Genomic DNA, 26,413 nt, shown 5'->3' with positions numbered 1-26,413 from the left:
TGTGTGTGTGTGTCTGTCTGTGTGTGTGTGTGTGTCTGTGTGTGTGTCTGTGTGTGTGTCTGTGTGTCTCTGTGTGTGTCTCTGTCTGTGTGTGTGTGTGTCTGTGTGTGTGTGTCTGTCTGTGTGTGTGTGTGTCTGTGTCTGTCTGTGTGTGTGTCTGTGTGTGTGTGTGTGTGTGTGTCTGTGTGTGTGTGTCTGTCTGTGTGTGTCTCTGTGTGTCTGTCTGTGTGTGTGTGTCTGTGTGTCTCTGTGTGTCTGTCTGTGTGTCTGTGTGTGTCTGTGTGTGTCTGTCTGTGTGTGTCTGTCTGTGTGTGTGTGTCTGTGTGTGTGTGTGTGTGTCTGTCTGTGTGTGTGTCTGTCTGTGTCTGTGTGTGTCTGTCTGTGTCTGTGTGTGTGTGTGTGTGTGTCTGTCTGTGTGTGTGTGTGTGTCTGTCTGTGTGTCTCTGTGTGTGTCTGTGTGTGTGTCTGTGTGTGTGTCTGTGTGTGTGTGTGTGTCTGTGTGTGTGTCTGTGTGTGTGTGTGTGTCTGTCTGTGTGTGTGTCTCTGTGTGTGTGTCTGTGTGTGTGTGTGTCTGTGTGTGTCTGTGTGTGTCTGTGTGTGTGTCTGTGTGTGTGTGTGTGTGTGTCTGTGTGTGTGTGTGTGTGTGTCTGTCTGCGTGTGTGTGTGTGTGTGTGTGTCTGTCTGTGTGTCTGTCTGTGTGTCTCTGTGTGTGTGTCTGTGTGTGTGTGTGTGTCTGTGTGTGTGTCTGTGTGTGTGTGTGTGTCTGTCTGTGTGTCTGTGTGTGTGTGTCTGTGTGTGTGTCTGTGTGTGTGTGTGTGTGTGTAATCAGACTCTGTTTACTGTGACTGCAGCTGTTCACATCAGAAACCTTGTGACCTCTGACAACACAACACACGAAGTGCACAGACTCACACTTACATCACGTATTAAACACTGCGGGTCGTCATGTTACACCTTGTCCTTTCCTTTTTTTGGGAACTGTCTTCACCCTCATTGGTCAGCGGGGTATCCAGGTGGCGTGTGATTGGCTGAGGCCCGGCGATCACTCGTTCAGAGAGTGATCAGCTGAGTCAGCGCTGCTGCTCAGTTTCCTCTTTCTGTTTCCACATTTGGAAGCACTGAGCTAATGCTAACGTTAGCTCTGAGTCAATGCTAACGTTAGCTCTGAGTCAACGAAACCCTGCAGATAGAAAGGAGGTCAAAGGTCACAGCGTCCTGAGGACAACATGCAGCACACATCTGCTGTGAGACAATCAGGACAAAGTCCAGATCCTGCAGGAGCTCACGTTAACCAGACGCTCGCTCTCCGTCCCCACGGCAGGAAACGCTTCTTAGAAAGAGCTTCCAAAATAAAAGTGTAAAGACAGAAGTGCAATTTGATCTGATCTCAGATCAGAGTGGATGTCCTGGAGGAACATGAGACGGAGGGACGGAGGGAGGGTTATTTCTGGACATGCAGCAGCAGCAGCTCTGTAAACAAACCAAAGTAAGACACTGTCCTCTACAGAGTCCAGAACCTGAACCACCACGGTCAGGACAGCAGTGGACAGGAAGCAGGGACATTTCATTCATTTTAATCCTTTATTGTCCCTCAAGTTGTTCCCAACCAGGGGTTAGAGTTAGAGACGGTGGAGCAGAGGACACCCGGGGGCTTGGGTGGATCGGTGCCTGGCTCAGGGGCACCACAACTGTAGTTACAGAGGGGGGGGGGGGGGGGTGTCTCCTTCATCACCACCCGTACACATTGTGCTTGGTCGCGGCATCGAACCGCCGACCCTGTGATCTCAGGCCGGTCAGTATAGTACCACCGTATTTCCTCTCGTCCTCTGAAGCTTGGACGGACGTTCTGATGAACTGATGGCGTCTTTGTCTTTTTAATGTTGAATCACTTTCAGGTTTGGACCAAACAAACATGGTGCAGGTGCCCCTTTGGATTCTGGGTAATTGTGACAACATTTCTCACAGTTTTAAAAGCCAAACAATGAATGGATGAACAAATGAATGGATGAATGAATGAGCTCAGTCAGTTTCAGCCTGACTCTGCTGTGACATTGACCTGTGAACCCCGGGTCCCTGACTGGACATGTCCCCCTCAGTCCTCAGCTGGTGCTAGTGACACTTGTCAAATCCAAACTCAGTTTTTATTGAGCGGAAAAGTTTGTGCAGAAACTTCTGGATTTCCTCAGTGTCCTGTTCAGTTTGATGATCTTTGATTCTATTGATTGATTTATTGATCTGATTATTGCTCAGTGATTCGGACGCTCATCGTCTCCTGGTTCTGAATATGTGGTTTTTGTTGTGGGAGTTCTGTCCTCCAGCTGCAGACCTCCTCCGTCCCCTACGGTCTGGATCAGTAAACCCATGAGACGTGGGTACGTGTCAGTGCAGAGGTCCATCAGGTCAAACTCCACCTGTCCACCGAGTCCTCCGTCTCTTTCTGAGCCGGATCCATGTCATTAAAAACCCAAAGAGAAACAGTCACTGGACGGTTTGTCTGCAGAGACCGGGACACAAACACACACCTGCTCACATTTGTCCACAGTGTCCTCTGTGTGTGTGTGTGTGCGCTGCTGTTTCAGTAAATAGCCTCGTCCATGTTGTCGTCACTGTCTCCTCCAAAGTCCTCCCCGTTATCGAAGTATGACATGATGTAGTCCGTCTCCTGCAGACAAGGAATGGGGACGGACAGGTTTGGATTATTGATAATAATCAATAAGACGCTGAATCGTATTGATCGTCTCGTCCTTCTCTCATTATTTACTGTCCACATGCTGAACGATGTCACTGTCTTTGATCATTAACTGTCTCATGAGTCCCTCATGGTAACACACACGTGTTTATTCATCACGTTGGAAAGGTTTCATGGGTTTATTTGATTGATTGATCTGTTGTGATGATTTCTCACCTCCTCAAACTCTTCTTCGTCATACTCCTCCTCTCCCTCTGCCTCCTCTTCCTCCTGTTTCTTCTTCTCCTCTCCCTCCTCCTCCTCTGAACTCTCCTGCTCCTCCTTCTTCTCCAGGGTCTGACAGGAGACACAGTAAAGGTGGAGCTGACAGTTAAGGTGGAACGGCAGGGTCAGGATTATTCTGCATTACGTGATTTCACAAAAGTTCAGTGATGACGGTGAAGACGTCTGTGCTTCAGCACGCACACGCACACACACACACGCACATGCACGCACACGCACACACGCACACATGCACGCACACACACACACACACACACACACCTCCAGTTTGAGCAGCACCTCCTCTTTCTCTTTGACGCGTTTCTTCCTCTGAGCAGACTGAACTCTGTCCGACCGACTGACTGCCGCCGACACACCTGAGGGAGACACACACACATTCATCCATTCATCTGAACACCTGTGACCGTCCAACAGGACGAAGACTCAGTCTCATACTTGGACTGGACTCTGATCAAGTCTGATGGATTTCTATCAATGAGGCACAGAACCAGCTGAGAGGAGGACACGTCCAACAAATGTGGACTTTTCATCAAGTGAGTTTGTGCTGAACAGACACACACTCTGTCCTGTCACACGCTGTCCTGTCACACACGCTGTCCTGACACACACTCTGTCCTGACACACACTCTGTCCTGACACACACACTCTGTCCTGTCACACACTCTGTCCTGACACACACACACACACTCTGTCCTGTCACACGCTGTCCTGTCACACACGCTGTCCTGACACACACTCTGTCCTGACACACACACTCTGTCCTGTCACACACGCTGTCCTGACACACACTCTGTCCTGACACACACTCTGTCCTGTCACACACGCTGTCCTGACACACACTCTGTCCTGACACACACTCTGTCCTGTCACACACGCTGTCCTGACACACACTCTGTCCTGTCACACACGCTGTCCTGACACACACTCTGTCCTGTCACACACGCTGTCCTGACACACACGCTGTCCTGACACACACTCTGTCCTGTCACACACGCTGTCCTGTCACACACGCTGTCCTGACACACACTCTGTCCTGTCACACACGCTGTCCTGACACACACTCTGTCCTGTCACACACGCTGTCCTGACACACACTCTGTCCTGACACACACTCTGTCCTGACACACACACTCTGTCCTGTCACACACTCTGTCCTGACACACACACTCTGTCCTGTCACACACTCTGTCCTGACACACACACTCTGTCCTGACACACACTCTGTCCTGACACACACACTCTGTCCTGTCACACACTCGTGTCCTCACACACACTCAGTGTCCTGACACACACTCTGTCCTGACACACACTCGTGTCCTCACACACACTCTGTGTCCTGTCACACACTCTGTCCTGTCACACACTCTGTCCTGTCACACACTCGTGTCCTCACACACACTCAGTGTCCTGACACACACTCTGTCCTGACACACACTCGTGTCCTCACACACACTCTGTGTCCTGTCACACACTCTGTCCTGACACACACTCTGTCCTGACACACACACTCTGTCCTGTCACACACACTCTGTCCTGTCACACACGCTGTCCTGACACACACTCTGTCCTGTCACACACTCTGTCCTGACACACACACTCTGTCCTGTCACACACGCTGTCCTGACACACACTCTGTCCTGTCACACACTCTGTCCTGACACACACTCGTGTACAGACACACACTCAGTGTCCTGACACACACTCTGTCCTGACACACACTCTGTCCTGTCACACACACTCTGTCCTGTCACACACGCTGTCCTGACACACACTCTGTCCTGTCACACACTCTGTCCTGACACACACACTCTGTCCTGTCACACACGCTGTCCTGACACACACTCTGTCCTGTCACACACTCTGTCCTGACACACACTCGTGTACAGACACACACTCAGTGTCCTGACACACACTCTGTCCTGACACACACTCTGTCCTGACACACACTCTGTCCTGACACACACACTCTGTCCTGTCACACACTCTGTCCTGTCACACACTCGTGTACAGACACACACTCAGTGTCCTGGCACACACTCTGTCCTGACACACACTCGTGTCCTCACACACACTCAGTGTCCTGACACACACTCTGTCCTGACACACACTCGTGTCCTCACACACACTCAGTGTCCTGACACACACTCTGTCCTGACACACACGCTGTCCTGACCGTCTCTGCAGGGTTTCCTCATGTGGACTCGGAGCTCTCTGGGGAATCTCTTCCAGTCTGAAACCACAGCAACACATTAGAAAGTCAAACCACTCTCAGCAGAGCTCACACCTCCACCTCCTGTCCCCGTCCCCGTCCCTGTCCCTCCACCCAGTGAGGTGAAAATCTGCTCAGTGCTTTAGGAGTAATCCTGCACGGTGTCCTCTCTCACCTGGAGTCCAGGCCAGCAGACTGTCTGTCTGCTCACCGCTGTGATATTTATCAGAGTACCTCTCCACATCTGGACAGGAAACAGGGTAGGATCAGGTTAATGTTAGGGGTCAGGACTAGAATGCATTATGTGCAAGTGTACTGTGACCTCTGACCTCTGTGTGGAGCAGCTGGTTGGATGAAGCAGGGTAGACTCCTCATGGCTCCTCTGAATTCCTGTTTGAGAGCTAACAGATACTCCGCCTCCTCCCCACCTGCCAGGGGGAGGGGCTTCTGCTCCATCACCTGGACAAACAAACAAACAGAGTCAACAGCAAATTCCAGAACGCACTGCTGTCCCGTTAACAGCAGCTTCGATCAGCTGTGATCTGCTGAATCAGCTGTGATCAGCTGCTATCAGCTGAATCAGCTGTGATCTGCTGAATGAGCTGTGATCTGCTGTGATCTGCTGAATGAGCTGTGATCAGCTGCTATCAGCTGAATCAGCTGTGATCAGCTGAATGAGCTGTGATCTGCTGTGATCTGCTGAATGAGCTGTGATCAGCTGTGATCTGCTGAATGAGCTGTGATCAGCTGAATCAGCTGTGATCAGCTGTGATCTGCTGAATGAGCTGTGATCAGCTGAATGAGCTGTGATCAGCTGCTATCAGCTGAATCAGCTGTGATCAGCTGAATGAGCTGTGATCTGCTGTGATCTGCTGAATGAGCTGTGATCAGCTGAATGAGCTGTGATCTGCTGTGATCTGCTGAATGAGCTGTGATCAGCTGCTATCAGCTGAATCAGCTGTGATCAGCTGAATGAGCTGTGATCAGCTGTGATCTGCTGAATGAGCTGTGATCAGCTGAATGAGCTGTGATCTGCTGTGATCTGCTGAATGAGCTGTGATCAGCTGCTATCAGCTGAATCAGCTGTGATCAGCTGAATGAGCTGTGATCTGCTGTGATCTGCTGAATGAGCTGTGATCAGCTGTGATCTGCTGAATGAGCTGTGATCAGCTGAATCAGCTGTGATCAGCTGAATGAGCTGTGATCTGCTGTGATCTGCTGAATGAGCTGTGATCAGCTGCTATCAGCTGAATCAGCTGTGATCAGCTGAATGAGCTGTGATCTGCTGTGATCAGCTGAATGAGCTGTGATCAGCTGAATGAGCTGTGATCAGCTGAATCAGCTGTGATCAGCTGTGATCTGCTGAATGAGCTGTGATCAGCTGAATGAGCTGTGATCAGCTGTGATCTGCTGAATGAGCTGTGATCAGCTGAATGAGCTGTGATCAGCTGTGATCTGCTGAATGAGCTGTGATCTGCTGTGATCTGCTGAATGAGCTGTGATCAGCTGTGATCTGCTGAATGAGCTGTGATCAGCTGTGATCTGCTGAATGAGCTGTGATCAGCTGAATGAGCTGCGATCTGCTGAATCAGCTGTGATCAGCTGTGATCTGCTGAATGAGCTGTGATCAGCTCCTGTCTGCAGCGAACCATGGATGGACAGACTCCTCTCACTGGATCACTGTGACACTGAGGGAAACTTAAAAACAGCAGGATTCTGAATGAAGTTCTGCAGGACGGACATCAGAGATGACGATAACCTCAGGAAGTGATGTCACACTGAATCATATCAACATGTGGTTCAGGTTAAATTACTCAGGTGTTTACATGAAACCAACATGTGAAGAGTAGTTCATTGAACTGGTTCAGGTCTGTGTCAGTCTTACAGGGAACAGAGGTGTAGGCTGTTGCATAGATGGAGGTAAACCGTCTCCTCTGCTGATGCCGACAGCGTCCACACTGAAACTCATCGTCCTCCGACCCCGACCGCGGCTCGCCATCACTGCTGCTCCTCCGGACAGATCAGACCAGGGCAGACTGGATCAGACCTGCAGCTGGTTGGAGGTGAGTCTGGATCCTGACGGAACAAACAGAATAGAATAAAACTTTATTGTTCACCAGAGTTGAACAAGTATAAGAACATGAGGCACAGGCACGGACACAGTAAGGACAAGGACAGCATAACTGAGCAATAAGAGTGTTATGTGCAGGTCACCACCTGTAGTATGTGATAATATCTACAGCAGTTTCTGAAAGTTAGAAACAAATTCCATCTTTATGTTTTATCTGATATGATATGATCATAACTCACAAACGGTTTCACGGTTAAACTGAACTTTCCAGTTGGTTTCAGCTGCTGCATCTGTTAGCATCTGTTAGCTCGGTTAGCCCGGTTAGCTCTGTTAGCATCTGTTAGCTCGGTTAGCCCGGTTAGCTCTGTTAGCATCTGTTAGCATGTTTAGCTGCCGTGTTCCACCTTCAGTCCGTGTCCCTGTTGTCCTGGAGATAAACGTGTCTCCTTTCCTCGTCACACGGACACAGGTTTCTCTCCTCAGCGGAGCATCTGCCACAGTAACACATCTTTGTTTACATCCGCCTCCGCGCCACCTTCTTCTTCTTCGTCCCTTCCTGTAATGTTTAGTTTATGTCCGCCACCGCCACCTGCTGCCCGGAGGGTCTGTTAACACGAGGATTTTCTTTTCCCGTCACGGTGTCTGTGTACCGCGGAACATTCATCTGACAGCTGCAGTCTCACAGTAGATTAGATAAACGTTATTAATCCCAGAGGAAAATTAGTTTGTCACAGCAGCAGCACGTTTACTGAACATACAAAACAATACAGTTATAAAGAGACAGATTAAGAACCTAAATAAAAAAAGATAAGAGAATCCTTTATTAGTCCCTCAGTGCTGCATTTAGCAGCAGCAGAGGTACAGTACAGTAAGTAAATCTAAGTAAGAGGCCAATATGGCCAGAACAAGATTAAATAAACACTATTCCAATAACAGAATAACTAAGAACTAAACTAAGAAAGATATCTGCAGTATGTACACACATAAATATGAGATGGAAATGTTGCACATTGATATTGATATTGCACTGATAGTTGCCTGGAATTGTAATCAAGTTTGTGTGTCAATGCTCGTTATAAAGTCTGTCCTTCACACACCGAGGGTGGAGCAGTCTGTCACTGAAGCTGCTCTGCAGAGCTGACAGGACGTCCTGCAGGGGGTGGGACTCATGGTCCAGCATAGATGACAGTTTTGCTAGGACCCTTCTGTCCCCGACCTCTCACACTGACATACATGTGTCGTGTACAGTCTGACGGCCTCAGGCGGACAGGACTCACTGTAGCGCTCCTTTAAACATCTGGGCTGCTGCAGCTGCTCCTCAGACTGTCCAAGGTCCTGTACAGGGGACGAGAGACATTGTCCATCATTGCCCTGATCTTTCCCAGCATTCCTGTAATGGAGCCGGGCTGGTCCCAACAGCTGACTCAGCGTTTTTTCTGACTCCTGCTCCCTGGCCGCTGCTGACAGGTAGAACATGTGGAGCATCCTGTATCACACCTGAGCCTTCTGATGGAAGAACCCGAGTCCTTCCACCAGACTTCATATGAAACATCAGCATTTTTACACTCTCTGCCCCCTCATCCCTTCATCCCTTCATCATCCCTTCACCTCCCCCCTCCCCCTTTTCACTTAACCTTAGGGTCAGTGTCACCCCGCCCCCCGTGCACTGTCTCGATCCCTGCAGTCCCTCAGGCCCCGCCCTCCTCCGAGGCCCCACCCCCAGCTGTCCGTCAGTGTGTGGTCAGTTGGATCATGTCTTCAGGAGGCTCAGCAGGATCCTGAGCTCTGATGTGCGTCTACACTGATCCTGAGTTTAGATTCAACACAGTTTAAGATCAAAGAGAAGAAGAAGAAGAAGAAGAAGAAGAGTTTCTGTCTGAGCTGCTGGACGTTTGTGTCTCAGATGATTTGGATTTAAACTGAACAAAGTGAAAGATGCAGATGATGTGGAGGCAGACGACGATGCTGATGATGATGCTGATGCTGATGCTGGGGCTCTGCTGCTCAGGTCTGACACATTTCATGTTTATTCTTATTTTATTATGAATTAGACTTGAAGAAAGAATATGACTGAGCCTGGAGCAGGTACAGGTTCTCACCTGTGACCGTTGGAATCAGCTCATCATCAGGTAACGTGGAAGGAAAAAAGCCTGTTTAGATATTTCAGACCAGAACAGGTGAAATCCTGGTGTCGTTGCTGTAATGTCAGATCAACATGGACACGATGACTTCAGATGTTTGTTGTTGTTGTGTTTATTATTTCTTTGTGTGTTTGTGAGTGAATCTGCAGGAGAAAACAAACAGACTCAGAGTCTGAAGCTGAAAAACCAAAGATACGAGAAACGTTTGATCACACGAGCTTTTCCTCACTGAGCTGTTCAAACGTTTCACACTGTTATTACTTTATTATTATTATTATTATTAGTGTTAGTGTTATTATGACAATAGTTTTAATAGTGAAATGTGTGTGTGTGTTGATCTGTGTGAGAAAGTCTGGTGAAGCAGACAGAAGGTCACACACTCCATATTCATCAGCCTCATTTCCATACAGCAGACAGACGGCCTGTGTGTGTGTGTGTGTGTGTGTGTGTGTGTGAGTGTGTGTGTGTGTGTGTGTGTGTGTGTGTGTGTGTGTAATTTGCTCTTGAACTTGACGTTCTGAAAAGCTAAAATTAAGTGAGTAAGAAAAAGCCTCTTCAGTGTGTTTGTGCTGAGGCTTCAGTCGCTGTGACACGTGATGCTGACTCCGAGTGTTTCTGAATATTTCTGAATATTTCTGAATATTTCTGTGTGAGCTATAGAACTGGATCCTTGCAGTAAATTAAGCTGCTGATATTTCTATAACATTTCATCTATAATTCATCTGATTTTCTAAACTCAGCTTCTGTTTGATAAAGTTTCGTCTTTGCTCCGTGTGTCAGATTAAAGTTGTGCAGTAAACGTACAAATACAAAGCGACAGAAACTGAACACACAAACATCACTGGGTGAATGTACTCAGTTACTTTCCACAGCATGTGGTGACAGAGGGAGGTGAGGCTGCGCTCACACTGACGTCACAGTCTGGTTGTTGGTCTGTGTGTTGGTGTCTGACAGATCTGTGATGTGTAGTACAGGTGAGTGTGTACAGGTGAGTGTGGGTCTGGATTCAGGGTTAGAGAACTGATTCTGGCTGTTTCTGCCCAGAGGTGCTGGAAAAGGTCCCGGGTGTCTGGACTGGGGTTCCTGTGGTACTTGAGGACGTCCCGTTGGTTGTGGGGAGTCTGCCACAGCATCAGTCTGGTTGCTACGGTTACCTGCAGGTTAAAACACCTGGTTCTCCAATGAAGAGCAGAGGAGAGCAGGATCCAGTCTGTGGTGCAGGATCAGATGGCAATCACAGGCAATGCATTCTGGGAAAATCACTCGACTGGATGGAGTTTCTCTCAGAGCAGATAAAGTTTCTGTGCTGTGACAAATTATTTTCCCGACTGATAAAACGTGTGGACAGAGTCTGAGGACACACGTCCTCACATGTCCTCACATGTCCTCGTATGTCCGTTTGGTCTCTGAGAATCCGGCGTTTGGCTTTTTAACCAGAATCAGTGAGAAATCACCAACTTCCTGTTCATCCAGTAACTGGCTGTGTGTGAGTGTGTGTGTGTGTGTGTGTGTGTGAGTGTGTGTGTGTGAAGGATTTACAACTATTTGTCTTCACTGGTCTGTGTGGGGGGGTCATTGTCGCCGCCGCCGCCACGAAACCCACGTTCATGGTCAGAGTCGAGCGTGTGACAAAGCACCACAGAGAGAGAGGGAGGGAGGGAGGGAGGGAGGGGGGGCTGCTGAACTTGAACTGAGACTCCCATGACCTTTAGGGGCCGAGGTCCCCGTCTGCAGGGGCCGAGGGGGATTTTAGGGATTTGGAGGGCAGGTCAGGGTGAGGAGGAGGGTGAGGAGGAGGGACAACTGTCTGCTCCAGTGTTTTAAATGAACCCTCCCCAACACCCTTTATAATGAGGACCCAGATGGGAGGCGTGTGACTGTGGTTTAATCCTGAACCTGCAGACGGCATCAGCTGATCCTTGTGTCCTTATGTCTCTGAGTCCTTGTGTCTCCTCAGATCTACAGAGACACAAACAGTCCCAACAATCACCCAGAAACAAGTAAAACTCTTCTGCATCTGAATCAGACTCAGTGAGTTCACACAGAATGAAGTGAGGTGTCGATGGTCGCACCTGCAGCTGCACCTGCAGCTGCTGTAGGTTTGCTTTCTATCTGCTCTGCTGATGCACCAACTCTTCGTTTAGCCCTGTGCAGTGTCTGCAGGTCATCCTGTCAGTGCCGGCTGAGTTCTGGCACCAGAGAAGAAGCAGTGTTTGCACTCGGCCCAGGTGTGGCCTGGTGTCGGTACCTGGACTCAGGCTGCTGTGAGCTGAGATGACTCTGTTACCTGATTCAGTTGAGCAGTGAAGTGTCACTGAGTCCAGGACACGCTGTGGCTGAGACGTGTTGGTTTTGGCTTCTTGGGTTTTTGTTTTGGGAAACCAGTTCTGTGCCGTTCATCCAGCTGGGACGAGCGTGGCCCAGTGCCGGCTGAGTTCTGGCAGCCTGTGATGTGATGCAGCTGCCTGGGAACCAGGCTCAGTGTCAGGACCAGAGAACCAGATGTGACTGGGCTTTGGTCCACATCGAGATCGGTTTAGACTTGTTTTGGACCAAAGCAGCTCCGGTTAGATGCAGCTGACCCAGCTGAGGCTCTGTGTTGGCACCAGATCGGTATTCGTCTGGATGGTTGTGGTTTCGGAGGCTGCTGTGCTGAGAAAAACAGCTCAGCTTTCAGACGATGTGACGATGAATTTGCAGATAATTGAGTTTTATTTTAAGAGAAACTCTTCATCCTTCAGCAGAATCTGTGGTTTTCTCTGAGGAGGAGGATGAAGATCTGCTGCAGAAGCTTCACGCCTCAGATTCCTTTGTTCACCATGAACTTGAAGTTGAACCTGAGCTGAAGTGAACTGGGACAGAAAAGAGCAGAATACAAAGCTGATAAACGACGAGCAGCTTCATCACATCAGAACAAGAGGAACAAAACGGGAATGAAGTTTGTAAAGTGAAACAGCTGGGGGGAGGGGGGGGGGGGCTGCTGTGTTCCGTGGGTTTGGTGTTTTTGGGGATGGGGGGGGGGGCTGTTGTGTCTGGGTTCAGACTTTTGTTGTCGTTATTGTTGTCATTCATACTATAGAAGTTGAGGGTCTGGAGGAGGTCTCTGGCATATTTTGGGGGTCTTGAGGTCCAGACGTCACAGGGAGGCCTGCTGCCGTCCATCGTCTGATTCTCTCCTCCCACTGCGTCCCCTCAAGGACCAGCTGGGACCAGAACAAGATGGAGGACAGGATGGGGGATGGTTGGCGGTGGAGTTGTCGTCTGAGTAATGCGATGGGAAAAGAAGGGGGTGAAGAGTGGGGGGCCCTGGGAAAGAGGAAGAGGAGGGAGGCAGAAAGAACGATGCGTTCACTGACCAAACAGACAAATAGAATACATCTCATCACGTTCTGTCTGTTAACTAAAAGTTTGACATTTTTATTTTTATTTATTTATTTATTTATTTAAGTTAAATCTGAAGAAAATCGCGAAGCTTGTGTTCTGGTCCAGCTCCTTTAATAAAACACACACAGCTTTATTACTGATGTATGAGTATGATCTGATTTTTGATCGATAAGTTCAGATCAATCAGCTTTTCTCACCTGATCTCTCACCCATCTCCTCTTCTCAGGTGTGGGTGGAGCCTCTGAGCTTGCCTTCCTCAAAGAGCCCAGTGATGTCATTGCAGTGAGGGACCGCCCCCTGATGCTGGACTGTCAGGTAGAGGGGGAGGGACCCATCTCCATCACCTGGAGACGGAACGGAGTTCCCGTGGAGACCGGCATCAGGGCGACGGTGCTCGGTAACGGAACGCTGCTCATCAGAAACTTCTCCAAGAGAAGAGAAAGTAACGAGACGGACGCAGGAGAGTACGACTGCGCCGCGCAGAACCACTACGGCATGCTGATCAGCCGCAAGGCCCGAGTCCTGCTCGCATGTGAGTTACATGGACATCAACACGCTGGAGCGTGGAGAGATGGAGTGTCACAAAAACATACGCAGCACGGACACAGCATGGACACAGCATGGACACAACACATACACAACACGGACACAGCACGGACACAACACATACACAGCACGGACACAACACATACACAGCACGGACACAACACATACACAGCACGGACACAGCACGGACACAACACATACACAGCACGGACACAACACGGACACAACACATACACAGCACGGACACAGCACGGACACAACACGGACACAACACATACACAGCACGGACACAACACGGACACAACACATACACAGCACGGACACAGCACGGACACAACACATACACAACACATACACAGCACGGACACAACACATACACAGCACGGACGCAACACGGACACAGCACGGACGCAACACATACACAGCACGGACACAGCACGGACACAACACATACACAGCACGGACACAGCACGGACACAACACATACACAGCACATACACAACACATACACAGCACGGACACAACACATACACAGCACGGACACAACACGGACACAGCACGGACACAGCACGGACACAACACATACACAACACATACACAGCACGGACACAACACATACACAGCACGGACACAGCACGGACACAACACATACACAGCACGGACACAACACGGACACAACACATACACAGCACGGACACAACACATACACAGCACGGACACAACACGGACACAACACATACACAGCACGGACACAACACGGACACAGCACGGACACAGCACAGACACAACACGGACACAGCACGGACACAGCACGGACACAACACATACACAGCACGGACACAACACGGACACAACACATACACAGCACGGACACAGCACGGACACAACACATACACAGCACGGACACAACACGGACACAACACATACACAGCACGGACACAGCACGGACACAACACATACACAGCACGGACACAACACGGACACAGCACGGACACAACACATACACAGCACGGACACAACACGGACACAACACATACACAGCACGGACACAGCACAGACACAACACATACACAGCACGGACACAACACGGACACAACACATACACAGCACGGACACAGCACGGACACAACACACACAGCACGGACACAGCACGGACACAACACATACACAGCACGGACACAGCACGGACACAACACACACAGCACGGACACAACACGGACACAACACATACACAGCACGGACACAGCACGGACACAACACATACACAGCACGGACACAGCACGGACACAACACATACACAGCACGGACACAACACGGACACAACACATACACAGCAAGGACACAGCACTCACAAACCTACTGAAACCTACAGCATCATGTATTTATCAGTCTCTCCCCCCCTCCTCCCCCCAGCGCTGCCTAAGTTCCTGTCTCACCCAGAGTCTGTTGTCGTGGATGAAGGGGGTGTGGCCAGACTCACCTGTCAGGTAAATGGAATCCCAGAGGCAAACATCACCTGGCAGAGAGACCGACGCCCACTGAGTGCAGAGGACCCCAGGTTTGTTTTGAACACGTTAGTGTGAAAGTTCGTTCTGTTTCTGTTTACCAGCCTTTTCTGGAGCTTTAACCGCAGCTCATGGATCTGTTGACATCACATGACCTGGATCCAGAATATGGATCCAGTCACATGATAACAGGTGGTCGTTTCCATACTAAGATCATTTAACAACAAATTAACACTGATGAAGACCATGAGAGGTGGTTGAAAGCTCTGGAAAAGCTAGTAAACGTACCCTGGTGTTAGATTTTTAACAAACTGTTTGACGTGTACTCGAGTGTTTCACGTGTATTTTTGTGTCGTGTAGGTACACTCTGCTTCCTAACGGCGTCCTGCAGATCACCAGCGTTCGGCGAACAGACAGCGGTTTGTTTCGCTGTGTCGCCTCAAATATCGCCAACACTCGATACAGCCACGAGGCCCAGCTGTCTGTCACCGGTAAGACCGACATCAGGGCAAGGAAAAACCCAAAGAGCTTCGGTGTTTTGTGTCGGGTCTGTGTCTCAGGGTTGGTCATGTTTTCTCGTATTCTGTGGGTCCAGTTGCAGGATCCAGGATCTACCAGGAGCCCGTCATCCTGTCTGGACCTCAGAACCTCACCATCAATGTCCACCAGACCGCCATCTTGGAGTGCATTGCCACAGGAAACCCCCGCCCAATCGTGTCCTGGAGTCGCCTTGGTAACAGCTCCACCATAAACCTCCACCTTCCTCTGTACAAACACCTCTGAGCAGCCAAGAGGACCACCTGTCCTTATCACCTGTCCCCTAACTCTAACCTGTCCTGATTGCTTGATGTCCTGTTCTAATGTCCTGCTTGTCTCTGTTTCTCAGATGGACGGTCCATCGGGGTGGAGGGGATCCAGGTTTTGGGAACAGGAAACCTGATGATCTCTGATGCAACTCTGCAGCATTCAGGGGTTTATGTGTGTTCAGCAAACAGACCAGGCAGCAGGTCGAGGAGAACAGCGCTCGGACGACTCGTCGTACAAGGTGACCGCACTCTACACACATCACTGCACCATCACTGCAACATCACTGCACCATCACTGCACCATCACTGCAACATCGCTGCACCATCACTGCAACATCGCTGCAACATCGCTGCAACATCACAGCAACATCACTGCACCATCACTGCACCATCACTGCAACATCGCTGCACCATCACTGCACCATCACTGCAACATCGCTGCAACATCACAGCAACATCACTGCACCATCACCGCAACATCGCTGCACCATCACTGCAACATCGCTGCAACATCACAGCAACATCACTGCACCATCACTGCAACATCGCTGCAACATCGCAGCAACATCACTGCACCATCACTGCACCATCGCTGCAACATCACTGCAACATCGCTGCAACATCACTGCACCATCGCTGCAACATCACTGCAACATCACAGCAACATCACTGCACCATCGCTGCACCATCACTGCACCATCACTGCAACATCGCTACAACATCACTGCACCATCACTGCAACATCACTGCAACATCACTGCAACATCGCAGAAACATTGCAGCAACATCACAGCACCATCACTGCAACAGCACTGCAACATGACTGAGACGTGCAGAGGGAGTGGACTGTGGACTGTGGACTGAGCTCTGGACTGAAACCACCTGGAGACTCGGTCGGATCCAGTTCACATGAAAAATACGTTTGAGTCTCCAGCTGCTGCTTCTCCAAACCACTGCAGGCTGTCGGACCTACAGAGACCAGCACAGGTCCTCAGGTCAAAGGTTATTATCTGTGGTCTGGATGAATCCAGGCCCGTGTCCACGTGTCAGGCCTCAGTCCACCTGCTGCTCTGCATGAAAGTGTGTCAACACACATCCTTTGTCATCTGTGTGTGTGTGTCTGCTCTTGAATGTCAAGTTCAGTTCAGTTTACTGCTGCTGTCTGCCTCTTGACCTCTGACCTCTGCCCTGCTCTGTAAATCAGATCTGCCTGTGTTTAGGGGGCAGGGCGACTGTGGAGGGGTCAACTTCTGTCAGGACAAAGACACAAAGAGAACTGGACAAACGTGCAACGGGAACACCACAGCAACCACAACAACAACAACCACAACAATGAATGTGTCTGTAATGTTTGTGTTGCTGAGGTTGTGAGTTTCACGTGTCAGTTTCTAAAAGTCGTCTCTGTCGGTGTGGCTCCGGCCCCGGCTCTTCTCTGGCTCGGCCCCGGCTTGGCCCCGGCTCGGCCCCGGCTCTTCTCCGGCTCGGCCCCGGCTTGGCCCCGGCTCTTCTCCGGCTCTTCTCTGGCTCGGCCCCAGCTCTTCTCCGGCTCTTCTCCGGCTCTGCTCCGGCTCGGCCCCGGCTTGGCCCCGGCTCTTCTCCGGCTCTTCTCTGGCTCGGCCCCAGCTCTTCTCCGGCTCTTCTCCGGCTCTGCTCCGGCTCGGCCCCGGCTTGGCCCCGGCTCTGCTCTGGCTCGGCCCCGGCTCTGCTCCGGCTTGGCCCCGGCTCTTCTCCGGCTCTTCTCCGGCTCTGCTCCGGCTCAGCCAAGGCTCTGCTCCGGCTTGGCCCCGGCTCTTCTCCGGCTCTGCTCCGGCTCTTCTCTGGCTCGGCCCCGGCTTGGCCCCGGCTCGACCCCAGCTCTTCTCCGGCTCTTCTCTGGCTCGACCCCAGCTCTTCTCCGGCTCTTCTCTGGCTCGGCCCCGGCTCTTCTCTGGCTCTTCTCTGGCTCGACCCCAGCTCTTCTCCGGCTCTTCTCCGGCTCTTCTCTGGCTCGGCCCCGGCTCTTCTCCGGCTCTTCTCCGGCTCTGCTCCGGCTTGGCCCCGGCTCTTCTCCAGCTCTGCTCCGGCTCGGCCCCGGCAGTTTTTTCCTCAGAGAAATGAACAAACTTTTTCAGTTTCTTCTGCTTTTTCTTACGTTCACAGTGAAAACATTCAGCTGTTTGAACCTCAGTTATAACAGGACTGAATGAGAGAAACCATCAAAGTCGTCCTCATCCATTCATTCATTCACTCATTCACAGACTTTCAGGCTTTAAAATGAGAAATCTGTTGGGAGCTGCAGAGGATGAAGCTTCAGCTTCAGTCTCACCAGTTTCCGTTTCCGTCTGCTCACACTCCTTCATCTCCTCCTCCTCCTCTTCCTCCTCTTTGTGAAGCTCAGGTTGGACCAGGACTGTCCCCTCCGTCTAACCCGGCTCTGGATCATGAATCTGATGTGAACTGATCACAATTCTGTGTGTTCGTTCTCTGAGTAACTGATGAATCGATTTGTGAGCTGCATGTGAACACGCCATCCTCACACACAGTCACACTCTGCCTGTGCCTGGCTCCAGCTGCAGCTCAGACCGGGGAGGGGGAGGGGGGTCAGAGGTCAGAGGTCAGATGTGTGTGTCCCAGACTCACAGTCTCATTAGAATATGGATTAGCATGTGAAGAGTCCCACTTCACAATGAGGACTTTATTCATCCTGAAACTCCGTCTGTCACATTGTGATACACAACAGACAACACGACAACACATCAGGAAACACAGCGGCGTTTTCTGTCTGCGCTTTACTTTGAATTCATCGTCACACTGAGCATAAACAGCTTCAGGCGACGTGATCATGATGATGAGAGAAGGAAAACTGGTTTCACTGGATTTACTGGTTTGTAACTTCACGAAAAAAACGAAATACTTTGGTATCATTATTATTATTAGTTATTTAGAAAGAGACGCTGGCTCTCATCTTTCAACTGATCAGCTGTTTGTTTCCAGCCTGTGTGTGTGTGTGTGTGTTTGTGTGTGCTTTGCTCTTAAATGTGATGTGTTGAAGTAGCTGAGGTCACAGAGTGTGTGAAAGGTCGTCTCTCTTCACAAATCTACTTTATTTCACTGTTAATGACCCGCCCCCCACACACACACACACAAACACACACACACACACAAACACACGCACACAAACACACACACACAAACACACACACACACACGCACACACACACACACGCACAAACACACACACACAAACACACACACACACACCCCCCGTCCATTGATAAATGGCTCCTATTCATCCCACCCCCCACCCTCTCTCACCCCTCTGACCTCTGACCCCTCTTCACATGCAGAGGAGCAGGGGGTGGGGCTTCCCGAGGTTACTCGAGGTGACAGAGACACATGCGTATGTTGTCTCCTTGTTGCCACGGAAACATACTGGGTGGAGGCAAGACAGCACCTGTCCGTCTGACAGAGGACAGAGGGAGGACGGAGGGAGGAGTGCAGGGGGGGTCAGAGGTCAAAGTGGAGTTCAAGTTCATCAGACTTGCAGTTCAACATATAAACAAATAAACATGAAAACAATCAAAACATATAAACATGTAAACATGTGAAAAGATAAACCTATAAAACACGTAAATCATGTGACACGTGTGCGACCGAGGAAACTGTGTGTGTGTGTGTGTGTGTGTGTGAAGCTCTGCTGCTCTCTGCTGGACGACTGTTATCACTACGTCTAATACATCTCACCCAGTACTTCCCGTACTTCCAGTACTGCAGAGAAGTGCAGTGTTAAGGTGCTTGTACAGACACAGTCCATGTATCTGATAACTGCAGCGGTTTTACACGAGCTCATAAATATGAAGCTTTACATCAGAATCAGAATCAGAATCAGAAAAACTTTATTAATCCCTGTAGGGAAATTCTAACTGTTACAGCTCCCAGTTGAAAAAGAAGAAAAGAGGAAAATTGCACATAGAGTGTAGTAAGAGAAAAAAAGTTTCTAAAATAAATAAGTGAAGTGAAAACAAAATAAAAGTATAGTGTAATGAACATCAAGTAAAAAGTACTTTCAGTAAAGTTACCAAATATATGAATGAATTTAGCTCCAGCTTTGTCAAATGCTGCTCCACAGAAATGAGCCCAGTGACAGAGGCCGCTCTGTCAGACTGAAACAAACGATCACAGACTTTTCATTTTACTCGGGTTTTATTTCTGTGAAATGTTTGGATTAAAGGTTTTAGCGCCTCCCACAGGTCAGAGGGTCAAACCCACTGTTTAATGCTTCATCAGTCAAATCACAACAAACTGATCTGTGATCTGTGAACGTATTTCCTCAGCATGGCTGAACTGACAGAAACATACTGTCCTCTCGTCTGTCTCTGTGAAGCTCCTCCAGAGTTTGTGCAGTGGCCTCAGTCTGTCTCTAGACCAGCAGGGGGCAGCGCTGTCTTCAGCTGTACAGCGTCCGGCGTCCCTGAACCTCACCTCATCTGGCTGAAGAACGGCAAACTGTTGACACCCAGCGGCAACGTCAAACTCACCAACGGAAACACGTAAGACCTCAGAGTTTATCCACCGACGAGTTTAACAGCTGACGGTCAGCGAGGATGCGGCAGAACTAAGTGTCTCTCTGTGTCCCCCTGCAGGACGCTCGCCATCACCCGGATCACACCTGAGGACGAGGCTATCTATCAGTGCATCGCTGAAAACAGTGCCGGTACCAACCAGGCCAGCGCTCGTCTCGCCATCGTCCAGGGGTCCGAGCTGCCCGAGGCCCCCGTCGGCCTCCGGGCCACGGCCCTCAGCTCCAGCAGCCTGCAGCTGACCTGGGAACAGCCGGCAGAGCACGTCAGCCAGCAGATTATTGGATACGTGCTGCACATCCGACGACTGGGAGGTAAGAGACGGAGGTCGGGACAAAACCAGGTGAGATCAGACCAGGACTGATTCAACTGGATGAGACAAAGTAACGGAGACAAACGAGATTCACACTTGTCACGGTCTCAGGTTCTGATTCAGAGGCTGTCCTCGTTACCTCTGTGTGCAAGAATGCTTGTTTGTGATTGGCTGGAGAAGAAAGCTGGTCCGGGATTGACTGTGACCTCTGACCTCTGACCTCTGACGTGTGCGTCCTCAGAGCCGGACAGTGCAGAGCTGCAGGAGGCCGTCAGTAAAACAACCTTCAGACACGAGTTCAACAACCTGGAAGCGGCCACCACCTACTCCATCTACCTGAAGGCGTACTCCGCTCTGGGAGGCAGCCAGCAGTCCAGCTCCATCACCGCCACCACGCTGGGAGGAGGTTCGTCACTTCTTTCATCACATTTCAGTTTGGCTGAAAATCGACATCTGATAATAGTCTGCGTGTGTTTGGCTGAAAATAAACGTTTTTAAAAAGATATTTCAGATCGTACTCGCAGCCAGATTCAAACGTGGACGTCTCATATTTGTCTTTAAACCTGATAAATCTGGAAACTAAATTTTATTGGTCCAGAGTTGGTTGTATCATCTATAACGTTAGCAGTGTCTCAGTAACCACCGTCTGTCTTTGTCTCTCTCCCACAGTTCCCAGTTCTCCCAGTTTCTTCACTAAAGTTTTGAACCAGACGGCCATGCAGGTGTACTGGGAGCTGCCCAGTAAGCCGGGAAAGCTGGAGGGCTTTAGACTGGAGTACCGTGGGGTTTCCAACCCAAACGTCCAGGGGCAGGAGACCTTTCCGGAACACATCAACACCCACACCATATCCCACCTGGGTCAGTACAGTTAAAGGGACAGTTCCAACATTCCCACTGCTTCCAGTGTTTGTGCTAAGCTAGGCTAACTGTCCCAGTCCCTTCCTGAAACACAGAGACAAACCTGAGCAGACTCACCTGCTGAGCTCAGGTGATCAGAGTGCACAGACGGACTAACTGCTCTCTGACAGGCCGAGACTCAGCTGGGATCAGATCAACAGCTGGAACAACACAACAACCTTACAGTCCATTAGAAACCTGTTATTACCTTTATATGGATCAACAGAGGGACGTCCTGTAGCTGAGGATCCACTGACTCTGACGACAGGTTCATGAACATGTTTGTTCTCCTCCTTCAGAACCAGCGGCAGTTTACGAGATCCAGCTGGTGGCGTTTAACGGGAACGGAGACAGTCCGTCCAACCACCGCCTGGTGTCTCTGGCAGAGGGAGGACACGCTGCAGCAGGTAGGAGCTCGGCCCGCCCTCTGACATGACACTGAAACCAGTGGAACCAGTCTGACGTGGCGTTTCTGTCTCTCCCAGCTGGTCCGAGGTGTAACTGCGACCAGGCTGACGGCTCGATGTCAACTCTGCTGGTTGGCGTTCACAGCGGCCTCGCCTGCATCCTCTGCTGCCTGCTCTTCATCCTGCTGGGATACAGGCGCAGGTCAGACCTTCATCATCATCATCTTCATCACAACCATCATCATCATCATCTTCATCACCACCATCATCTTCATCCTGCTGGAATAAACATGCAGGTCAGACCTTCATCGTCTTCATCACCACCATCATCATCATCCTCACACTGCTCTGTGTTCAGTTTGTTTTGCAGGAAGGCGGCAAGCTGGGAGGCTCCACCCACCATGAATGGAGGCAGAGGTGCTAAAGGTTACACACCTGAGAGCATTGAGCTCAGCCAGGTAACACACACACACACACACACACACACCAAATCAGGTCTGAACCAAAGTCCTCAGTAAGGACGAGACAGAACGTCCTCAGTAAGGACGAGACAGAACGTGGATTCTTCACATCTCTTCATCGCCTCCTCCCATCATGACCTAATGCATCTATTAGCTCTCGTATCCATGGCATCCAAACCGTTGCCGTGACTACAAACCCACGTTGTTCCTCAGTCTCCTGCAGCTGTTTTAGTCACATTTAGTCATTTAATTGTTGTTGGTTTTAGTCTGGTTTTGACCGGTGAAATCTCTGGTCTCTGCGTGTCGGTTCTGTCATAGACCGGACACCTGCTCAGGGATCTGCAGAGTTTTCATTGATGAAACTGTCGCTGAACTACAGGAAAACGTTTGTCTAACAGGGCTTTTATTTTGGTAGTCACGGTCTCAGCAGAGGAAACGTGTCATGTCTCGGTAACGTGTTTCAGGATATTCAGTGTTGTGATGTAACGGTGTACCTGTCTGCTCCGCCCACAGAGATGTGACTCCACTCCTCCTCCGGTGATGGTCATGGTTGAACCATCTCCACCCATCCAGCCCGGCACAGGCACCGGATAAAACACCATAACTACTGCTACCCCCACCCTACCCTCCTCCTGCTCCTCCTGCTCCTCCTGCTCCTCCTCCTGAACTCCAGCCTGGTGGCACCTCCTCTGCTCCTGACAGCCTTACAGCCACTTCAGCCTTTGTGAATGACTGAGATTAGAGTTGAACGTAGGTATGATTGAGAGATGGTGGTGAGTCTGAGGAACGTCAGTGGAGCATCTGATACCACAGGGGTCAAAAAACACCACAACACCACGCCAACCTTCACAGCCAGTTCAGATGTCCGTCTGCTACGAGTCCAATTCATGATGATTTTGTCTTCAGACTGAAACCAAAGCTGAATTCTTCTGATTCTATCTTAAAAACAAATATTTGTCAGGAACTGAAAGCCATCGGTCACATGACCCTGGCTGGTTCCCGTGTGGTATCAGATGCGATGTCGCCATCATGGCGTCCTGGATGTTTGTGGTTGAAACCAAATTTGGTGTCAGTTTGAGTTTGTCACCATCAGTGCCAAGTTTCCTGAGGCGATGAGGCCTTCTGCCAGTCTGACCAGAGACCGGGTCCTCAGCGGGTCTGCTGTGGGTTTACTTTGCCCACCTGAGCAGGTAGTTCACCTGTGACCTGTTAATCCTCTGAGGCCCAGAGCCAAAGGTGTGTATTATTTCTCTGGTTAGCAGGCATCTGTAGAGGACATTATCTGTCCTCTGCTCTGCTTTAGCCTTTTAGTGTTTGTTTGTCTCACCAAGTTCAGGACATAGAGGAAGCCAACTGTCAGCTGGTTGTTCTCCTCCCTCCCTCCCTCCCTCCCTCCTTCCCTCCCTCCTTCCCTCCCTCCATCCACCAAACTCTATACCTCCAAAGAGAGCTACCTCAGGCTCAACGCCAAACGCCTGAGCCACAGGCGACCGTTAGCATCCTGCTGCTGGCCAAGCTTTCCTTCCTGAAACCAAAAGGCCCCAGGGCCACTTTGCCATTTTTTCTACCTTTTTTGTACCGATGCCAATGTCCTGTACCCGACTGTCACCAAGAAACTCTGAATGTTGCTCGCCTGAACCCCCCCCTTCAATGATGGATCTGTCCATCGTAGTCGTCCTCAAAAAGAAGCTTCCAGAAGGGGAAGGATCTCAGGTCCTGCTGAGTTTGTGTCTCTGTCTGAGTCCAGATACCCCCTCGTCCTCTGCAGCAAACCAGCCTGGTCTTATTTTGTCTGTTTCCAGGACGGAAGAACAAACTAAACCAAAATAAATACTCACTGTCACGTTTTAGATTTCAGATGACGCTTTGGAAAAGCTATAGATAGATATTTTCATGTTTTACAGCATGAAGAGCTCAGTGTGTCAGTATGAATTTAAATAAGTCATAAGCCAAATGAATATTTGACCAAAAGCTCAATTATAACTGATATATTACCTCAGTCCTTTGTATTTAGAGCCACAGAGAGTCTGTGTCTTCAGTTCATGGTTGAATGTCTTTACAGCTTCTGTCTCTGCTGCTGACAGAGACCCTGAGTCTACCAGACCCTGAGGACCCCGACTTTTCCAGATGTTTTCTGTCGATGCCTACAGAGGCATTTTGATATTTTGTCCCTCTGAATGAAACAGTTCAGACCAGAGACTGGTGGACATGTGACATCAGACAGTCCCGAAGACATTTATTGTCCTGATTAATGAGCAGTGTTCACAGGTGGAAAACTGCAGCAGACTTTTTGCCGTGTCCTCAGCAAGTTCCACCTGTTCTCATCGAGTCCAGTCAAACATTCGTCTCGTTGGCTCATGTTCAAGTCATGTTTAGTCTCAGCGAATGAACAGTCACAGCAAGTCTCATCGAGTCAGGTCCCGGGTTACATCCTGAGCTCCTGAGTCATGTTCAGTTCCAGGGTGATGAGTCTCACTGAGCCACAGTCTGAGTCACGGCTGTCTGCTGTCCTCAGGGTCAAAGGTCAGAGGTCTCTGTCAGGTCGGAGCTCCTTGCTGCCTTCCTCTCTGCTCTTAGATGAGTGGAGCGTTTCTAAAAATGTAAAAACCAGAACAAACTGAAATGTTGTCTGAAAGCTGTTGATAATTTTGGCTGTTCTTTTTCTAGAATTTTCTTCTTTCAGTTCATTCTTATTTTTCCGTTGCTGCTTTACGGTGGTGAAGAGGAAATTCTGCCAAAATGAAAACCTGTGAAGAAGACCATTTAAAAGTTTTATTATTATTGCTAATGATATTATAATTATTACCATTTACCCTGCCCGCCCACCCCTTCCCCCATCTCCTTCTTCCTTTTTTTATATTGTTTAACTTTTTGTTGGTAGTTGAATGATGTGAAAATGTTTCTAGAGTCTGAGAAAAGTTGTGTTTTCAGCTGAAGGTGGAGCGACTGATTCAAATCCCGTCTCAGGTCTAACGTAGACGTTTTATAACAGACATGAGCCATAATGAATAATAAGCCATACATGTGCTATCAAGCTGCCTGGATAGCACTCTCTGCCGAGAGGCCCCGCCTCCTGTGGCCCCGCCTCCTGTGGGCCCGCCTCCTGTGGGCGGATCATGACATGATGTGATATCTAAGCCATATTTTAGGTAAATATGTGAAACCGGATTATTTTCTGTCGTTAGTTTAAACTCAGACTGGTTCCTCCTGCCTCCTGCTGTCAACACGCTGTAGAAACTAAAACTGAGATGTAGAGACCGTAGTGAACGAAGGCTAGAACCAATGAGAAAAGTCATGCTTTAATGTTTCTGATTTCTTTTCTCACAAAACATTTTATTTTCAATAATGTGTCATAAAAAGTTTCCCAAAGCTTTAAGTAGTTTTTTAAACAGAACAGACCAGACGACAGAGAAACATCGAGACTTTGATCCAAAAAAAGATTTCGCCTTGACACCGCCTGACTCCACAGAGGTCTGAGAGGAAGCTCCGAGCTTCACGCTGCCTCGTTCGGTGTTTTTCACCGTGGATCTTCGGTGTTTTCAGGATGAACTTTCCGTTTCTCTCGTTGTGTTTTTAACGTTTCTGTTCTTCTGATGAGTCGACACATAAAAACCAAATAAAACTGAAGTAGAAAACAGTCTCCACTCATTTCTTCTTCTGTCTGAACTGAACTGACTCGTTTGTGATGAAACACGAGAACAGACGAGACGGATGCTTCTTTTTTTATTGATGTTTTTTGGCTCATTAACTGTTCAAAGCAACAACAAATTTACAGGCAAAAATCAAAACCTGCTTCTGGCAATAAAAAGTAAAGGAGTCGCCCGAGGTTTTGATCATTTTCAATTGTTCCATTTGCATTAAAATAATAAGCAGCTGATGAACCTTCTCACAGCTGTGACTGATTTCCTGCGGACCGGCAGCTCATCAGCTCTCACGCTGCGGCTAAAAACACTAAAATGATCAAAGCTTGAAGTGAAGTTTCTTCTTTGAAAAGCTGCTTTTGATCCCTGATCAGTTTTGGCAGCTGGAGTCCAGAACAGGAAGTGTTCACCTGCTTCACCCTAACCCTCTGAATGTTTGTCTTTATTTAAACGGATTCTTCAACAGTGACAAGAATCCAAAAACACAAAGAGATGAAACAGA

At 49.5% G+C, this 26,413-nt stretch overlaps 2 protein-coding genes across 4 annotated transcripts; one reads left to right on the top strand and one right to left on the bottom strand.

Annotated features, from left to right (window-relative positions):
* Positions 1 to 723: 723 nt before the first annotated feature.
* polr3glb (RNA polymerase III subunit GL b) lies at positions 724 to 7,780 on the bottom strand. Of its 2 annotated transcripts, none has more exons than XM_041044012.1 (8): positions 7,656 to 7,780; positions 7,066 to 7,256; positions 5,510 to 5,639; positions 5,356 to 5,424; positions 5,145 to 5,201; positions 3,233 to 3,327; positions 2,906 to 3,025; positions 724 to 2,662 (listed from the first exon to the last, which is right to left on the bottom strand). In XM_041044012.1, exons 2-8 carry the CDS (start codon positions 7,177 to 7,179, stop codon positions 2,576 to 2,578), a joined length of 672 nt encoding a protein of 223 aa, XP_040899946.1. In that variant the 5' UTR covers positions 7,180 to 7,256; positions 7,656 to 7,780; the 3' UTR covers positions 724 to 2,575. The 2 variants fall into 2 exon arrangements, with proteins under 2 accessions (XP_040899946.1, XP_040899945.1); XM_041044011.1 differs by having other exon boundaries at positions 7,491 to 7,774.
* Positions 7,781 to 9,192: 1,412 nt separating this feature from the next.
* On the top strand, positions 9,193 to 25,855 carry LOC121185493 (immunoglobulin superfamily DCC subclass member 3-like). Of its 2 annotated transcripts, none has more exons than XM_041043682.1 (13): positions 9,193 to 9,259; positions 13,003 to 13,308; positions 14,736 to 14,880; positions 15,188 to 15,318; positions 15,423 to 15,560; positions 15,714 to 15,872; positions 19,997 to 20,162; positions 20,256 to 20,506; positions 20,747 to 20,911; positions 21,175 to 21,363; positions 21,702 to 21,809; positions 21,888 to 22,267; positions 22,784 to 25,855. In XM_041043682.1, exons 1-13 carry the CDS (start codon positions 9,193 to 9,195, stop codon positions 22,862 to 22,864), a joined length of 2,286 nt encoding a protein of 761 aa, XP_040899616.1. In that variant the 3' UTR covers positions 22,865 to 25,855. The 2 variants fall into 2 exon arrangements, with proteins under 2 accessions (XP_040899616.1, XP_040899614.1); XM_041043680.1 differs by lacking the exon at positions 9,193 to 9,259 and having other exon boundaries at positions 12,799 to 13,308; positions 21,888 to 22,011; positions 22,168 to 22,267.
* Positions 25,856 to 26,413: the final 558 nt, after the last annotated feature.

This window comes from Toxotes jaculatrix, chromosome 8, assembly GCF_017976425.1.
Source record: "Toxotes jaculatrix isolate fToxJac2 chromosome 8, fToxJac2.pri, whole genome shotgun sequence".
Classification (NCBI taxonomy): domain Eukaryota; kingdom Metazoa; phylum Chordata; class Actinopteri; family Toxotidae; genus Toxotes; species Toxotes jaculatrix.
The sequence above is the reverse complement of the archived record's forward strand: the minus strand, read 5'-3'. Positions and strand labels throughout refer to the sequence as shown.